The sequence below is a fragment of the Delphinapterus leucas genome, chromosome 4, assembly GCF_059928025.1.
Source record: "Delphinapterus leucas isolate spDelLeu-1000000601 "Yukka" chromosome 4, BTC_Dleu_Yukka2, whole genome shotgun sequence".
Classification (NCBI taxonomy): domain Eukaryota; kingdom Metazoa; phylum Chordata; class Mammalia; order Artiodactyla; family Monodontidae; genus Delphinapterus; species Delphinapterus leucas.
The window spans coordinates 4,367,053-4,382,183 of record NC_143132.1 but is presented as its reverse complement, the minus strand read 5'-3'; the positions used below and the strand labels follow the sequence as shown (position 1 = coordinate 4,382,183).

Genomic DNA, 15,131 nt, shown 5'->3' with positions numbered 1-15,131 from the left:
TGCAAACGTACCTCCCCCAGGGACAGCGCCCTCCATCTGTCAGTAGAGTCCCCCTACTCACTCACACCCATACCTCTAAACAGCGGGTTTACATTACAACTTCCTTGTCTCGGGTTTTCAGCGTTACCAGCTGCCCTGCCCCTCGGGAGCTCAGCTCTTTTCCACCATCACCCAATTCCTGTCCTCTTCCCTTACCATTGTCCTGATTAAGTTACTATACTGTCATCACGGTTTGAGCAAACTTCATCATTTACATGATTATGACTGTGAAAATAAAATTCAGAGAGTTTACTTGATAGGAATATTTTACCAAGGGAGAACCCAACTCCTGGCAAACAAGATTTCCAAATGGAAGGCGGTTAGGTGGCATGGCGCTCCATGGCCACGGCTCGGCTTATAAAGTTTGAGTAAGTGCAGTGTTTTCTAGTGTGGCTTGTTACTAGAAACTTATGTGCCGTTGCATTGCATGAGCTGACTTGTTCATCACTGCAAGGTCATGCTGACATAAAGAAAGCTTAGGTTTTGTTTAAGGTCAGAGTCAGCATTTGGGGGACGTCAGGGCAGTTTTAAGTTTGGGTTGTGTGACTGTGAGGGTCCATCTAGGGATATATTCAAACTGTGGCCTCCAGTTTGGTTTTTTTTAATACTTACTTACTTACTTAATTAATTTGGTTGCACCGGATCTTAGTTGTGGGCTCCTTAGTTGTGGCATGCGAACTCTTAGTTGCGGCATGCGTGTGGGATCTAGTTCCCTGACCACGGCTCGAACCCGGGCCCCCTGCATTGGGAGCACGGAGTCTTAACCACTGCGCCACCAGGGAAGTCCCTCCAGTCTGTTTTTTTTTCTAACAGGACTAAACAGAAGTTCTTCATGACTGAAGCATGTTGTGTACAATAATTACGTTTCGTGTACTGTTGGCTCGCTTGGTTTTCCATTAAGTTACATCAGTTTAATCCCTAAACTTTCCTCTGGTTAAAATAAATCTCTCACATCAGATATTTACGAACTTCACCTCTGAAGCTTCTGTCCCTCTCCAATCAGCCAGGTTACCCTGCAGCTACCATGCGGCTGTCATTCGGGGACCCCTCCCCACCACCATCCTGGGGATGACTTTTGCCTCCCTCTCTGTAGCTGGAGTCCCTGTTTCCTGGATACAGTACCTTCCACTTTCTTAGTTTCCACCCTTGTTTTGCTGGAGCACATCTTCCAATAACATCCTGAGAAAAGGGTACAAGGGGAGGTAATATTTTTAAAGATTCTTCATGTTTAAAATGTATTCATTCCCACCAACGATTAACTGGGAGTTTGGCTGAGGATAGATTTCTCAATTATAAATAGCTCCCACTTTGAATTTTGAAGTCTTTGCCTGGAATTAAGTGACTCTCACTCCGGCAATGTTTGAGTGTGGTGACCATGAGAATGCACTTCTCAGGTTTCTAGGGGCAGGTAGTTCATTGGCCAAGAGTTCCAGTTGCTGCATTCTAAAATCCATAGTAGGTTTGCTGGAGGCCCGGCTTCCCCTGGCTGCTCCTAGCCAGTGACTGAGACCTGTTACAGAAAAAAATATTCATGACACTTCGTGCAAATGATCAGGCCGACTTTATTCAAGGGGGTGATGGCAGTAAGCGTAGGGACCACTCTTGTGGGGTCTTGTAGGGGAGAGAGATTGGATTCAACTCCAGACACATCACGGGCAAGCATTTACAGCCAAGGAACAGGGTGGAGACTGTGGATAGAAAATTACTAAGAGGAAACATCAGGGTTGAGGGGATTCTGGCTAAACAGGTTAACAAGAGTCTTGCTGAAGGCGGGACCTGGAGGGTGGAGGAGGATTAAGAAACTGATTTCATATGGATTGTGATCACATATCAAAGGTGGGGCTTTCTGGTTAAACTGACTTAGCAGAAGTCTTGCTAAAATTGGACAATGCAGAGATGAGTGGAAGTCCCAAAGTCAGGCCTAGTTTAAAAAGAGCTCGGGGGGCCTGAGTAGAGTTTGGTCAAGGAGAGAATCCTTATCAGAACCTTGAGATACCAGGCAGCCCCATTCCTGGGCCACACAGGCTCAGCTGAAGCCCAGCTTGCGTTCCAAGATGCCCATTGGCCTTGCCAAAGTCTCCTGAGACTGCCTGGCCGCCTAGGACATGCCCACCCCAGCTTTTTCCCTTTCCTCCCCTTAGGGTCAGGCTTGAGTTGGGGTCTGACAACTCGCCCTGCTTAACCCCACCCCTCTCACCTTCTCTCATAGGTATTTCCCCTAATAAAAATTCTAGTGCATTTAACCCTGTTTTGGTATCTGCTTTTCAGAGGACTCAGATTAACACAATGAGAAGGACTGTTCCCTCACAGTCTGTCCAGCAAGGCATGTTGACTAATATTTTGAGTTTTGCCATTCTGAGAGAAGAAAGCTAGTCTCAGATTAGTGTTTTATTGCTCTTGCTGTGAGGGAATCCAGGGTCTTTTCATGCTAAGAATGGCTGTACAGTCGGCCCTCCCTACCCATGGGCTCCACATCTGCGGATTCAGCCAACCATGGATCACATACTATGTTTATGATCCATGGTAGGTTGAATCCACTCATGCAGATCTCACAGATACAGAGGGCCGGCTATGGAACTTATTGAGCACCCGTGGATTTTGGTATCCGTGGCAGGTCCTGCAGCCAATGTCCTGCAGATACGGAGGGATGGCTGTATGTATTTTCTGTGAACTGTTTATATCTCCTGCCCATTTTTATTCCTATCCCTGGGCATTTTTAATTGATTTATAAGATTCTTTATGTATTAAGGTAGTTAGCCCTTTTGCGTTATAAAACTGCTCTCCATATTTTGTCTTTTCATTTTTTAGATGGCATTTTAAAATATGCTTATGCTGTAGTTAATACCTGACCTTTAACAAAGCAAAGAAAATACACACCATATAGTGAAAGCAAAAATTTAAAAATTTGACAAGCAGCAAAAACAGAAAACAACCCAATTATGAAGTTATCATAAAGAACAAATATATCTCACGTATATTAAGTGGCCTGTAAAAATGCCAATTAAAAGGAGGCAATTCTTAGATTGAATCACAGCACATAAACCCCAAATTATGCTGTATATTAAAAATGCATACATACAAGAGAATTGAGGTCACAGGGAAAACCACCACCCTGAAAACTGGAGAGACAGGCAGATTCATCAAATCACAGATTACCTGGAGCAGGGAGCTCAGCTGGATCTAGCATCCGGTAGGAACCCTTAAAGGGTAAGTGACTAATTGCTGGAGACTGAGCTTGAATGAGTTTGAGAGATTAACTCCTGGAGGCCAAGCCTTGGAGGAGCTCCTACACCTTCCTGAGTTTCTCCTCCAGGAGCCCTACCAGGCTTTCAGAGGGAAGACTGAAGAAAAATCCCCTCATGCTTCTGGCACTGGGAATGGGAAAGTAGCCATTTTGAAATATGTCCCCAGTGCTCTGTTCTTCTTAGCAGGCTTGTCTTCGAGGGAAACTGTTTTACCAGAGTCTAACCAATGAAGTTTTTACCAAAGACTAGCCAACCTGGGGGAGGGAAATACCCAACTCCAGGCCCCCCTGGCCTTCCTGTCTCCCCTAAGGAGTGAAAGAAAAAAGAAAAGCCACTTGTGAAGGCCACAGCTCAGGGGCACAGGCTCACTAAAAGACTGGGACCTGATCACAGGCCTATGGAACACTTCCTCATTCCTGACATCTTACTACCACATAATAGGGCTCCTGTAAAATAACAAGGGATTACAGCTGAAAAAAACGGAAAGTCTCAAACCCAATGTAAAAGAGTCTATAGGGATACCCAAGAAAGAGAGGAGAAATGTTAGCCTCTGACACCTACGGCTACAGCAAATAGTAAACAGAGCCTAACTCCCTGCCAGATGAACATAACATTCACACTAAAGACCTATTTACCAAGTATACCATGTCTGGCTTTCAACAAAAAATAACAAGACATACGAAAAGTAAAAAACCACAGTTTGAAGAGACAGGGAAAGCATCAGTACCTTGCCCAAATATGGCAGAAATTTTGGAATTAGCATACCAGGAATATAAAACAGCTATGATTAATATGCTAAGAGCTGCAATAGAAAAAGTGGACAGAATACAAGAACAAATGAGTAATGTAAGCAGACAGATGGACACCCTAAGGAAGAATGAAAAAGAAATGGTGGAAATTAAAAACACCATGACAGAAATGAAGAACCCCTTTTATGGGCTCATTAGTAGATTGGACACAACCAAGGAAAGAATCATTGACCTTAAGGCTATGGCAATAATACCTCCCAAACTGAGAAAAGAGGAAGAAAAAACATAATTAAAAACCTGAAAAATAAAAAAGAACAGAATATCCAAGAACTGTGGGACAACTACGAAAGGTATAATACATGTAATAAGAATACCAGAAAAAAGAAGAGAGAAAGAAACAGAAATATTTGAAGCAATGTTGCTGAGAACTTTTCAAAATTATCCACAGACACCAAACCACAGATCCAGGAAGCTCAGAGAAAACCAAGCAGGATAAATACCCCAAAATGTACACCTAAGTAAATTGTATTCAAACTAGAGAAGATTAAAGACGAAGAGGAAATCTTGAAAGTAGCCAGAGGCAAAACCAACAACAACAACAAAATAAAATGAAACAAAAAAAAACACTTTACTTATAAAAGAACAGGGTAGGAATTACATCAGGCTTTTCTTCAGAAACCACGCAAGCAAGAAGAAAGTGGGGTAAAATATCTAAAGCAAAGTGGCTGTACCATTTTACATTCCTATCAGTGCATGAGAGTTTCAGTTAATCTGCCACTATATTCACCAGCGCTTGGTATGGTCAGTCTTTCTAACTGTAGACATTCTAATAGGTATGCAGCAGTATCTGACTGTGATCTTAATTTGCATTTCTCTAATAACTAATGATGTTGAGCCTCTTTGCATGTGTTTATTTGCTGTATGTATATCTTACTTTGTTAAGTGCCTATTCAAATCTGTTCATTTTTAATTGGGTTGTTTTCTTCTTATGAATTCTGAGGTTTGTTTATGTGTTTTGTATTCAAGTTCTTTATTAAATATATGATTTTCCTATAGATTCTCCCAGCTTGTTTCTTGTGTTCTTCTTCTCTTAACAGTATTTATCAAAGAGCAGAAATTCTTAATTTTAATGAAGTCTAATTTATCCATTTTTTCCTTCTATGGAGCATGTTTTTCACATCATGTCTAAGAACTTTTTGTCTAACCCACAAAATTTTTCTTCAAAGCTCTCCAAAGTTTCTTCCAAACTTCTAGAAGTTGGATAATTTTAGGTTTTCCACTTTATATAATATGATATACCCATTTTGAGTTAATTTTTGCAAATGGTGTGAAATATGAATTGGAGTCATTTAAAAACATGGCTACTTAATTGTTCTAGCGCCATTTTTCATAATACTGTCTTTCTCTACTGAATTCTTTTTGCACCACTGGCAAAAATCAAGTGACCATATACGTGTATATCTAATTCTGGACCCTCTATTCTCCATCTATCTGTTTGTCTGTCTTTTCACTATATGCAGTAATTTTGATAACTATAACTTTACAGTAAATCTTGAAGTTCAATAATATAATTTCTTCAATTTTGTTCTTTTTTTTCAAAATTATTTTGACTATTCTAGATTCTATTTCCATATGAATTTTTGAATCAGCTTATAAATGCCTACACAAAAGCCTACTGGCGTTTTTCTTTTTTTTCTTTTTGAGATTGCATTAGATCTCTAGATAATCTGGGGAGAATTGACACCTTAGCAATATTGAGTCTTTTACTCACCTGAATTTATGTAAATCTAATTTGTCTCAGTAATGGTTTGTAGTACTCAGTGTATGCATCTGTAGATACTTTTGCCATATTTATCGCTAAATATCTCATACTTTTATGCTATTGTATATATTTTTTAATTTAAAATTTAAAAGTTAAAAAAATGAAGTTTAAAATTTCAATTTCCCATCATTAGTTGCTAGTATGTAGAAATACAATTGACTTTTATATAATGATCTTGTATCCTGCAACCTTCCTAACCTCACTTATTAGTTCTAGTAGCTTTGTTGTAGACTCCACTGGATTTTCTACATAGGTGATCATGTCATCTACAAAAAAAAAAAAAAACGGCAGTCATAACACTTCTTTTCTAATCTGCATGCCTTTGACTTCTTATGAAGATAATGTATCATTGATTTTAAAACTTGACAGAGGATGCATGCACTCATACAGATGCACACACACACACACACGCACACACACACACACACACACACACACACACACACACAAAGATCTTCAGTAATATTTCACATTTCCAGGAAGGTCAGTCTTCTTCCTGGCTTTAGGACACAATCCCCTTGAAACTGGCATTTCATATTCTCCGATTTAAAAGTAAAAATTAAGTGAAGTAGTGTAAGGGATTTATTTAAGGAGATAATCAGGGTTACATTTTGTGGTTGGATAGAAGCATCTCCAGGTGTCCGCAAAACCTCCGTCAGAGCACTGATGGGGAGAGGACGCATGGAAGCTGATACCAGAGTTGGGTCAGACCCATCTCTTATTCATCCACCTCTTGTACCTCATTTTTTTTCCAGCCAGCCAGTTTGAATATGTCCTTCATGTTTGTCAACCCTTCTCTTGTGTTCCTCGCATCCCATCAACTGTCGAAACCCAGCAAGTATACATCTTCAGTATCTCTTTACTTTGCCATCTCCTTTCTCATCCCACTTCTCATCTCCTTGTTCATGGTCTAGTAAGCTTCATCAGACTATGAAAGTAACCAGGTTTTGTGTGTGTGTGTATGTCTCCAGACTTTCTGGCTCCTAATCCATTCTACTGGTTGTTGTACTCCATATTTATAAAGTGGGAAAATGAATGCCCGCCCATGAGGAGGTTGAGGATTCAGTGAGAGAATGTTTGCAAAGAGCCTGTGCTAAACAAACACTGGTGTTTCTCTCCCTGGCCATTTGTATAAATTATAGGACTAAATGCAGTTTCCAGGTTCCCTGAGGGACTCAGACTGTAGAGATGTGTGGGGACGGATGTGTGTGGAGCGAGTGTAGGGGTGACTTTCAAGGGAGCTGGGTCAAGGCCAGTGCATATCTACAAGGAAATGGTAAGTGACAAAGGATGGACAGTGATTTTGCCAAGAGAGTATCTTACAGAGCAGGGAGGGCTACTCACTGCTTGGTGAGAAAGGAGTTCTTTGACAGTTGCTTATCTGCATTTCAGGCTCATAGGAGAAAAGACTGGGAATGTGGCAAGAGGAATAAATATTGCCATTGTCAACTGTAAGTTATTAAATGTTTTCTTTAAAACTCCTCTAAAAGCTCTGTGATTGGATATTCAGTGGTACCTCGGGTTTCTTTATGGTTTTTGCACACGATCTAGTCTAGGTTTATATTTTAATGCATTTTAAGAGTACATATTTAACTATTTTTTACAGTGCCTCACTTTAGAGATTTGTGGCTCTACCAAAAAACTGAAATCAAATATAAACTGATTTTAAAAAAACAAAGAAGGACCTGCTGAATTCAGGGCTAAAACCAGACCAGCAGACCTGGGGGTACAGACACCCTGGAGTTGGGCTTCACGTTTGCTCTGATTCCCGGTGGCCCAGCAGAAGGTGACACCAGTTCCTACCTTTGTCTGATAAAAGGGCCTCAGGGGAAGCACAGCCTGCCCTCCTCTTAGGCCTGGAAAAAAAAAAAATCTGTCACTATTGCCATCGGGGCCCGTGACAGTAAGAACTGTAACAGGTTTAGAGAAAGGGTTTCCCTTGGCGTCTGTCCCTATGAGCAAGGTGAGCACATAGTCCAGTGACAGAGGGCTGCAGGAACCTGAGGAAAATGTGCCTGATCTGCAGGAAAAGCTACAGGGGGCAGCAGAAAGGGCTGAGTGGGGGCCCTGGTGTTTTGGGGAAGAGGCAGGTGCACTGGGAAAGAACGTGGGCGTGAATCTAACTGGAAGCAGGCGGGAGGGATGCTCTGGGCAGCCGGTGTGAGCCCTGCCTTCCTGAGCCGAATCACTGGGGCCCCCTTCAGGGAAGGCGGTCCTTTCCTTCAGGTGGGACCATGGCAGTCATGCTTCCTGGAAAGAGAGAGAGAAGGAACACGCTGTTTTCAGAATGTGCCCTGAGTCCCCATGTACCTTCTTTTAAAAACTGTTTCTCTCATTTCCAGATGTGACTGGGAAAGTATTAGCAACACAGTATTTTGATATGTACAAAGGAGGTAAGGAAACCCTTTTCCTCTTAAAATTAATTATACACACAAATTAGGATTAAAAAAACACAACCAAAAACATCAAACATTCTTATTTTGTCTCCCAAAAAATTTGCCGGAAGCAAATTTTTTCTAGAACTGTCTTACATAAACCCTCGTGGTCTCTGAGTTCATGTATTAAAATCTGAAGGCATTATCTAGAAAATGTCTTTTCTTTGATCACACTTGTCCTGGATCTTTTCCTTCTGCCCCTTCCTCGGATAATGGGAAAGAGAAAACATCTCTTTCTTTTTTTAAACCAAACATGTAGAATAATGTGATCAGCCTCCAGCCCTGAATGTCATCATAATTACTGCTGTGTTCACGGCGCTGGGCGTGGTGCACGCATTCCTGGAGCCCAGGGTGTCCATCCTCCTCCAACTGTCCCTCCATTCTGGACTCTGTATCTTGACTGAAGTTGTTTTTATTTAACACTGAGAATTACCTAAAACAAATCTTTATAAACATAATGGAGGGGAGCAATTAGAAGTGCCTGGATGCACTCGGGAACGATGCCGTTAATCATAGCTACAAATACAAGCCCCAGTGGTAAATAACAGGGTTTGAGCTGAGCCTTTATTTCCTCCCTGTAAGAAATAGAGGGGTCTCTTAGCAAGGACTTACCCATCCCGGTGTGGTCTGTTACGTCTCGTATTTCTCCTCAGTGTCCTGGAGCCACTCGGCTCTTAGAGGGTCATGCCCAGGTCCGGTGCTTTCTTATTAATTGCAAAGAAGAGCCCGCCTGTGTTGCCAAAGTCGCTGCCGGTTGGTTTCAGAGCTGATCACTAGAATCTTTATGATCCGATCATGCTGCTTGCCTCACATCGCCCCGCCGTGGAACCCACAGGCCGTTTACTACGAAAGCGCTAAAGCATCATTTGCGTGGTCGAGAGACAGTTCTAGAATCAGAGGATTCAGAGCCCGGGGCACAGAAGCTGAGAGCAGAAGCACAGCCTCTAGGGCCAGAGTCTCAGCTGACAGAGAAGGTCCTAAGACTGATTTGCATTGACCCGGCAGATAACTCTGGACCGATGACGAATTTTATTCAGAGCGCTCCCTCGAACTCCCTGCTCTTCATGGTGACCCACGATGACGGTAGCAGCAGGTGAGTGCAGACTTGTCACAGCAGGGGCGAGAGTCAGGGAAGTCAGCGGGGGGGGCAGAGCATCAGGGCTGTCAGTGTTCCTCAGTACATCATTTAGGAGAGGACAGAGGTCCAAGGAGAAGGATGCTTCTTCAAGGAAAAGGAATGGGAAACCATGAGGAACAGACTGCATTTCTAGAGAAACAACAAGCTGGTGGGGTGCATAAATCCTAGAAACTAAGGAATATTTCCAGGTAGCAAGGCAAAGCCACCACTGACCATAAATAAAATAGCAAAGCTAACCCTTGGCCAAAGAGCTAAACCCAGGGTGGGACTTATACACACGCACGCACACACGCACGCACACACTCACGCACACATACACGATGCTTTCACTAGGGAGAAAATGACCTGGTGAGTGTTTCTCCAAGCGTGCTCTCCTGAGCAAACGTGTGCGTCTTCACTGCCTAACTTCTGAAAACCCCAGAGTGCTCATAGGCATCGTGAATTTCCGAGATGGGGCTACTGAACATGGCATTTCCCAAATTTGTTTGAATTCAGATCTTATTCTTAAAAGAGCATCTTCCCAGATGGAAGTTCTTTGACATGTGCTTTGAAAGACTCAGATTTAATCTATTTAGGAAAATCTGAACTTATTTTTTCTTTTCCTTTCTGCCCACCTCCCTTTACTTTGCCCTGAGTTGCACCTTTCTACAACGGTAGGATTCTTTAGGTTTTGTTTTTGGTCTTTTTCTCATTTTTTGATACTGACTTTTCTGAATACGAAAGGGACAGTTTTGACACTTGTTTTCATCTTTCAGCAACTTCTGTCCTCTTTATTTGTGGTCAGTAAACAGGAGGGCAGCAAGGACCGAAAACTATGCTGGCTGGGATGAGGATGACTGAACCCCAAGACCCAGGGCTTTTCCGAATTGAGAATTAAAACTCTGGGCACCAAACTGAGTCTAAAAGAGTCCTGGATGTGGCCTTATGTGTAACTAGAGATGTGACACACTCAGCCAGCATGTGTGTTTCCCTCCTGCCCTGCACCCCAGGAGGGCAGGCGCTGCTTTAGAAACCTGTCCTAGGACAGACTGTGTCCTAGCACCACATACCCGAGTCTGCAGGTGAGACATTCACATGCTTCCCCCTTTGCCCCGCAGACTGAAGGAGGACGCTAAGAAGGCCATAGAAGCCCTGGGAAGTAAAGAGATCAGGAACATTCGGTTCAGGTCGAGCTGGGTATTTCTTGGAGCAAAAGGCTTTGAACTTCCTGCAGGAATTCAGAGAGAAAAGGTGAGTGGTTGCTAAACATCCCTTCCTGAAAACCAGTTACCATATGTCCTAGCAATTCCACTCATAGATACATAGCCAAGAGAATGAAAAACATACGGTCACACAAAAACTTGTACGAGAATGTGCTATTCATAACAGCAAAAAAGCAGAAACCACCCAAATGCCTGATTAATAGATTTTAAAATGTATAAATAAAATGCGGTATATCCATACACTGGAATATCATTAAGGCACATACAGAAATGGAGTACTGATATAGGCTATGACATGGACGAGCCTTGAAAACACACTAAGTGAGGAAAACCAAACACAAAAGGACACATACTGTATGATTCCATTTATATAAAATTTCTAGATTTCTGACCAGAGACAGAAAATAGATCAGGGGCTGTCTAAAGGCTGTGGAGGATGGTGAGTAGATTCGAATGGGTTTGTGCATTCTTGTTCCTTGTTCACGCTCTAAAATTGAGTGTGGTGATGGCTGCATGCCTCTGTGAATATACTAAAAGCCATTGAATTGTACACTTTAAATGGGTGAATTTTATAGGATGTGAATTCTGTCTCAGCAAAGCTGTTATATTAAAAAGAGAGAGAGAACTAGAATTGCAAAGTTTAGAATGCATATTCTTATTCTTTTGAAGCATGAGTTTAAGGTGCTCCATTGTCTGTGAAAGAATTGAAGATGGAAAGCCTTAAAGTCAAATCAATCTGAACAAGGAACAAGTGTTCCTTCTGAGCAAGGAACACTCCGATTACCCTGAAAAAAATATATAGTCCTTCTCCCAGAGAATTGAAAACCAGACTTGAGAGTTGTGCCTCCCATATGGCAGCTACTCACCAGATTTGCAGGTTACACTTAAACTGATTCAAGTTAAAGAGAATTTAAAATTCAGTTCGTCAGTCACGCTAGCCACATTTCAAGTATTCAGTAGCCAAATGTGGCTAGTGGCTACTCTACTGGGCACGTGGATTAAAGGACACTTATACCATTGCAGAAAGTTTTCCACCTGTTGAATCAAGTTGCTTCAAATATTGAGTCACATTGAGAGGAAATCATGTACCCTGAGTAGGTTGTAACAAATCCCATCCTAGGAAGTGATTCTCTTTTTATGACTTTGCTCACAGCTGGCTCGCTAACCATTTGTTGATTAGATGAATGGATAAATTAAATCTTTTTCTTTCCTTTGCACAGATCAACCACTCAGATAATGCGAAGAACAGGTATTTGGGCTGGCCCGCAGAGATCCAGGTAGAAGGCTGCATACCAAAAGGACCAAGCTAACATTGCCCGGCCTCAATAAAGGTGCCTTTTATAGACAAATGCATCCCGAATGGACCACAACTCTTAGCCAACAGTCAATATTTGATGAGTATTTTGGGTTTGTCGTCGACCAGCCGACCAAAATATTTTCCAGTTGTCTAAAATCTTGTCGCACAGACTTTTTATGCCAGTGTTTATAGAGTGGAGGCAGTGAGCAGGACAGCTGAAATGCATGGGAATTGTTCAAGGGGATGCAATGACTTCCCTTTGAAAGGAGAGGATTGGGGGGTGGGGGAAGTAGCTACTGCTTGTCCAGATGTGGAGCCACTTTACGATTGGATCTATGTTTGATCCCTGTGGTCCAGACAGCTCTGCAGAGAGAAAACCTTTATTCCCCGATCACCAAGCACACCCTCCTTTCGGACGGTCGCCTCTCAGGATGAACAGCAGTCAGAGGGCTTAGCAACCTTCCTGGGTCAACCCCAGTTGAGCTCTTGAACTCCTCCTGCAGGTCCCTGAATTACTCATTCCACCAATCTGGGTGCGCCTATCTCAGGCACCAGCGGTGCGGTGCGGTAGTGAGGAAATTCCGTGTCCGCCTCCATGCTGGGGTGTCACTCCAGTGGCCAGTGGGACCTTGTCTAACAGGGTGGGGGAGAAGGATCTCTGACAGGTGAGTAGGGTCTGCTCTCGGGAGAGCCACTGTATACCCCAGGTTTCCTAGGAGACACACCATAGATCTACGGACCAAGATACCCAGGGACTTGGGGTTAAGAAACTCAAGTCATTGCCAAGTGCCCATTCTAACCTCCCTCCCAAGCCTGGCTACCAGAAATGGTGGGAGACTTTGGTACCAGCTTAAGAGTGCTTCTCTGAGCCTCCAGTTTCTCATCTATAAATAGAGGGATGGGGATAGACAAATGATTTTCAAGCACTTCTATCGGCAGGCCTCTTTTGAAAAACATGGCAGCACTTGGCACCCTGAATTTCAGCACCCTTGCAGGATCAAGCCACCCAGATCTCAGTGGCTGACAACAGTGCTGAGGTCTCCTTCGTGTAGTAGGCGACTCGCCGGGCAGCCGAGGCTCAGCTCTGGGTGCCCGGAGCCAGGATGAAGGAGCGTCCATCTCAGGCATGGAAGCCAGAGAGAGCAGAAGTCCAGAGGTCCCCCCAAAGCTCCTGCCAGGACACATGTGAGCCCTCATCCTTGCACCCCTTTGCCAACCAGGGGGGACATCAGCCTCGTGGCAGCGGGGGGTGACTGTCGGCCCCTCAGGGAGCCTGGGCCTCTCTCTGCAGAGGAGTCTGCAAACCACTGGATACGATCGTGGCTGGGGCCCTGTTATGGGCTAGATTCTGTTCCCCCCAAATTCATGAGTTGAGTCCTAACCACCAGTACCGCAAAATGTGACCTCATGTGGAGACAGGGTCATTGTAGGTGTAGTAAGTTAAAGCAGGGTGACCCTCATTCAATATGACTGGTGTCCTAACAGAAAGGAGATGTTTGGACACAAACAAGCAATCAGAGAGAACCCCTTTCTGGGTTCTAGATCACTTTGGAGGAGGCCTGGAAGCGGCGTCTGGAGAGCATTAGGGCATCGCTGAAAAGGCAGCAGCATGGGGACCTGCGGGCTGCAGGGGCTGGAACAGAGAGGGGCGATCAGGAGAACCGCAGGCCCCTCTGTAGGGGACTGTCACAGTGGGCGCATGTCCAAACCCATTGCATGTATAACCCCAAGAGCGACCCCATGGTAAACTGTGGACTCCTGGTGACAATGGGCAGTCGTGGATTGTGACAAATGTGCCCCTTGGGTAGGGGGTTAGTCAACAGTGGGAGGGGGTAGTCAACAGTGGGGTAGGCTGTGCAGGGGGGAGGGCAGGGCGTCTGGGGGAGCTCTCTGTACCTTCCCCTCAATTTTACTGGGAACCTAAAACTGCTCTAGAAAATAAAGTCAATTACCAGAAAACAAAACAAACCAAAACTTGCCAAGGAAACCAAGCCTTACGTGGGCAGCCACCCCTGAACATCTGTCCTAATTACACAGACCCCCGGGAAGTGACCCTAAGCCCTCCCCACACCCGTGAGCTCTCCCAGGTGTGCAGACCTGCCCCTCCCTGCGGCGGGTTGGGGGGGGTGGGGGCTGGAAGTGCTGCCCCTCCCACAGAGAGGGGAGGGCCTCTAGCCTCTGCCCTGGAAAAGGCAGGCACTTCTTGAGCTCTCAGCATCCCTATTTCCTAGATGCTTGGACTTCTGACACCATAAAATCAGGAACATGGCTTGTTCCTGACAGGAAAGTGTGTCACCAGCTAGGACCCTCCATCGCGCTGCCCACCCCAGGCCTGTCCTCCTAGCATCTGCCCTGAGGAGGGTCACCATCGTCACCCCGATTGGAGAAGTTGGGGCCCAGACAGTGAAGAGTCAGGGGGTTTCTACCCCCCAAGCGGCCTCTGCTACTTTGCCCCACTGGCACAAACATACACTTAGGACTCAGACTCCTTGGTCCCTCCATCTCCTTAATCCATTAATCAGGGAGACATTGCATGGTCTCCTCTGTACTGCTGAGAAAGCACACTCAGAAGGAGAGGTCTGGCCGAGGGTGGGTGCATTCTGGTTCCAGATGGCTCGGGGCTGTATGAACGCTCAGGCCAGCCCTTCCTCAGAGGGTCAGTGGGCCGAGAGGGATGAGGGGCTCTGGCCGGGGATCGTCATCAAGCTCCCCGCAGCTTGAGAACCAGCCCAGCACTTTGATGCTGTCAGGATGAGGGGCGTGCCAAGGGGATGCTCTTCTGAGCGGGGATGCAGGGTCCTCCAGCTGCCTCCACGGAGGTGCGGTGCCTTCACTTGTAACTTTCCTGGAACATAGACGTACCCGCCCTGTGACGCAAGACATTGGTGGTGAAGTTGGCTGCCCACTTCTTCCCTCCATCCTTCACCTCTGCCCCGGGGCCTCTGGATGATGTGGGCAAAAGACCCCACGGGACACAGACCCTGAGACTCTCCCTGTAACTTCCTAATGCCAGGGTTTGAAAACCATTCTTTTAGCCTCTAAATTTCTTCTTCAAAGGGAAATGTGCCCACAAGTCAAGTGAATGAGCAAAGAACTGCTCAGGATTTATTTTCTAATTTATAATCTTATTTTTTGTTTTGGAAAGGATCGCGGGAGTGAAGCTGAAACTGAGGCCGGCTTCCCCCATCCTGTGCCAACCCCTCA

General features: G+C 44.7%; 1 protein-coding gene and 1 long non-coding RNA gene across 5 annotated transcripts in view; one reads left to right on the top strand and one right to left on the bottom strand.

Annotated features, from left to right (window-relative positions):
* The window catches only part of FAM3B (FAM3 metabolism regulating signaling molecule B), a 39,843-nt gene extending 27,864 nt beyond the window's left edge, over positions 1 to 11,979 (top strand). For 3 of the 4 annotated variants that reach the window (XM_089910230.1, XM_089910229.1, XM_022552995.3), the window contains 5 exons: positions 7,248 to 7,306; positions 8,198 to 8,248; positions 9,296 to 9,383; positions 10,526 to 10,658; positions 11,851 to 11,979. In XM_089910230.1, the coding sequence (XP_089766356.1) occupies positions 7,248 to 7,306; positions 8,198 to 8,248; positions 9,296 to 9,383; positions 10,526 to 10,658; positions 11,851 to 11,940 (421 nt within the window). In that variant the 3' untranslated portion in view covers positions 11,941 to 11,979. Of the gene's footprint in view, positions 1 to 6,610; positions 6,690 to 7,247; positions 7,307 to 8,197; positions 8,249 to 9,295; positions 9,384 to 10,525; positions 10,659 to 11,850 lie in introns of all 4 variants that reach the window. The other variant, XM_089910228.1, reaches the window with a different exon arrangement.
* LOC149749258 (uncharacterized) lies at positions 1,246 to 4,624 on the bottom strand. Its single transcript, XR_016392944.1, has 2 exons — positions 3,196 to 4,624; positions 1,246 to 1,549 (listed from the first exon to the last, which is right to left on the bottom strand). It is a non-coding gene; the product is annotated as an uncharacterized LOC149749258 (long non-coding RNA).
* Positions 11,980 to 15,131: the final 3,152 nt, after the last annotated feature.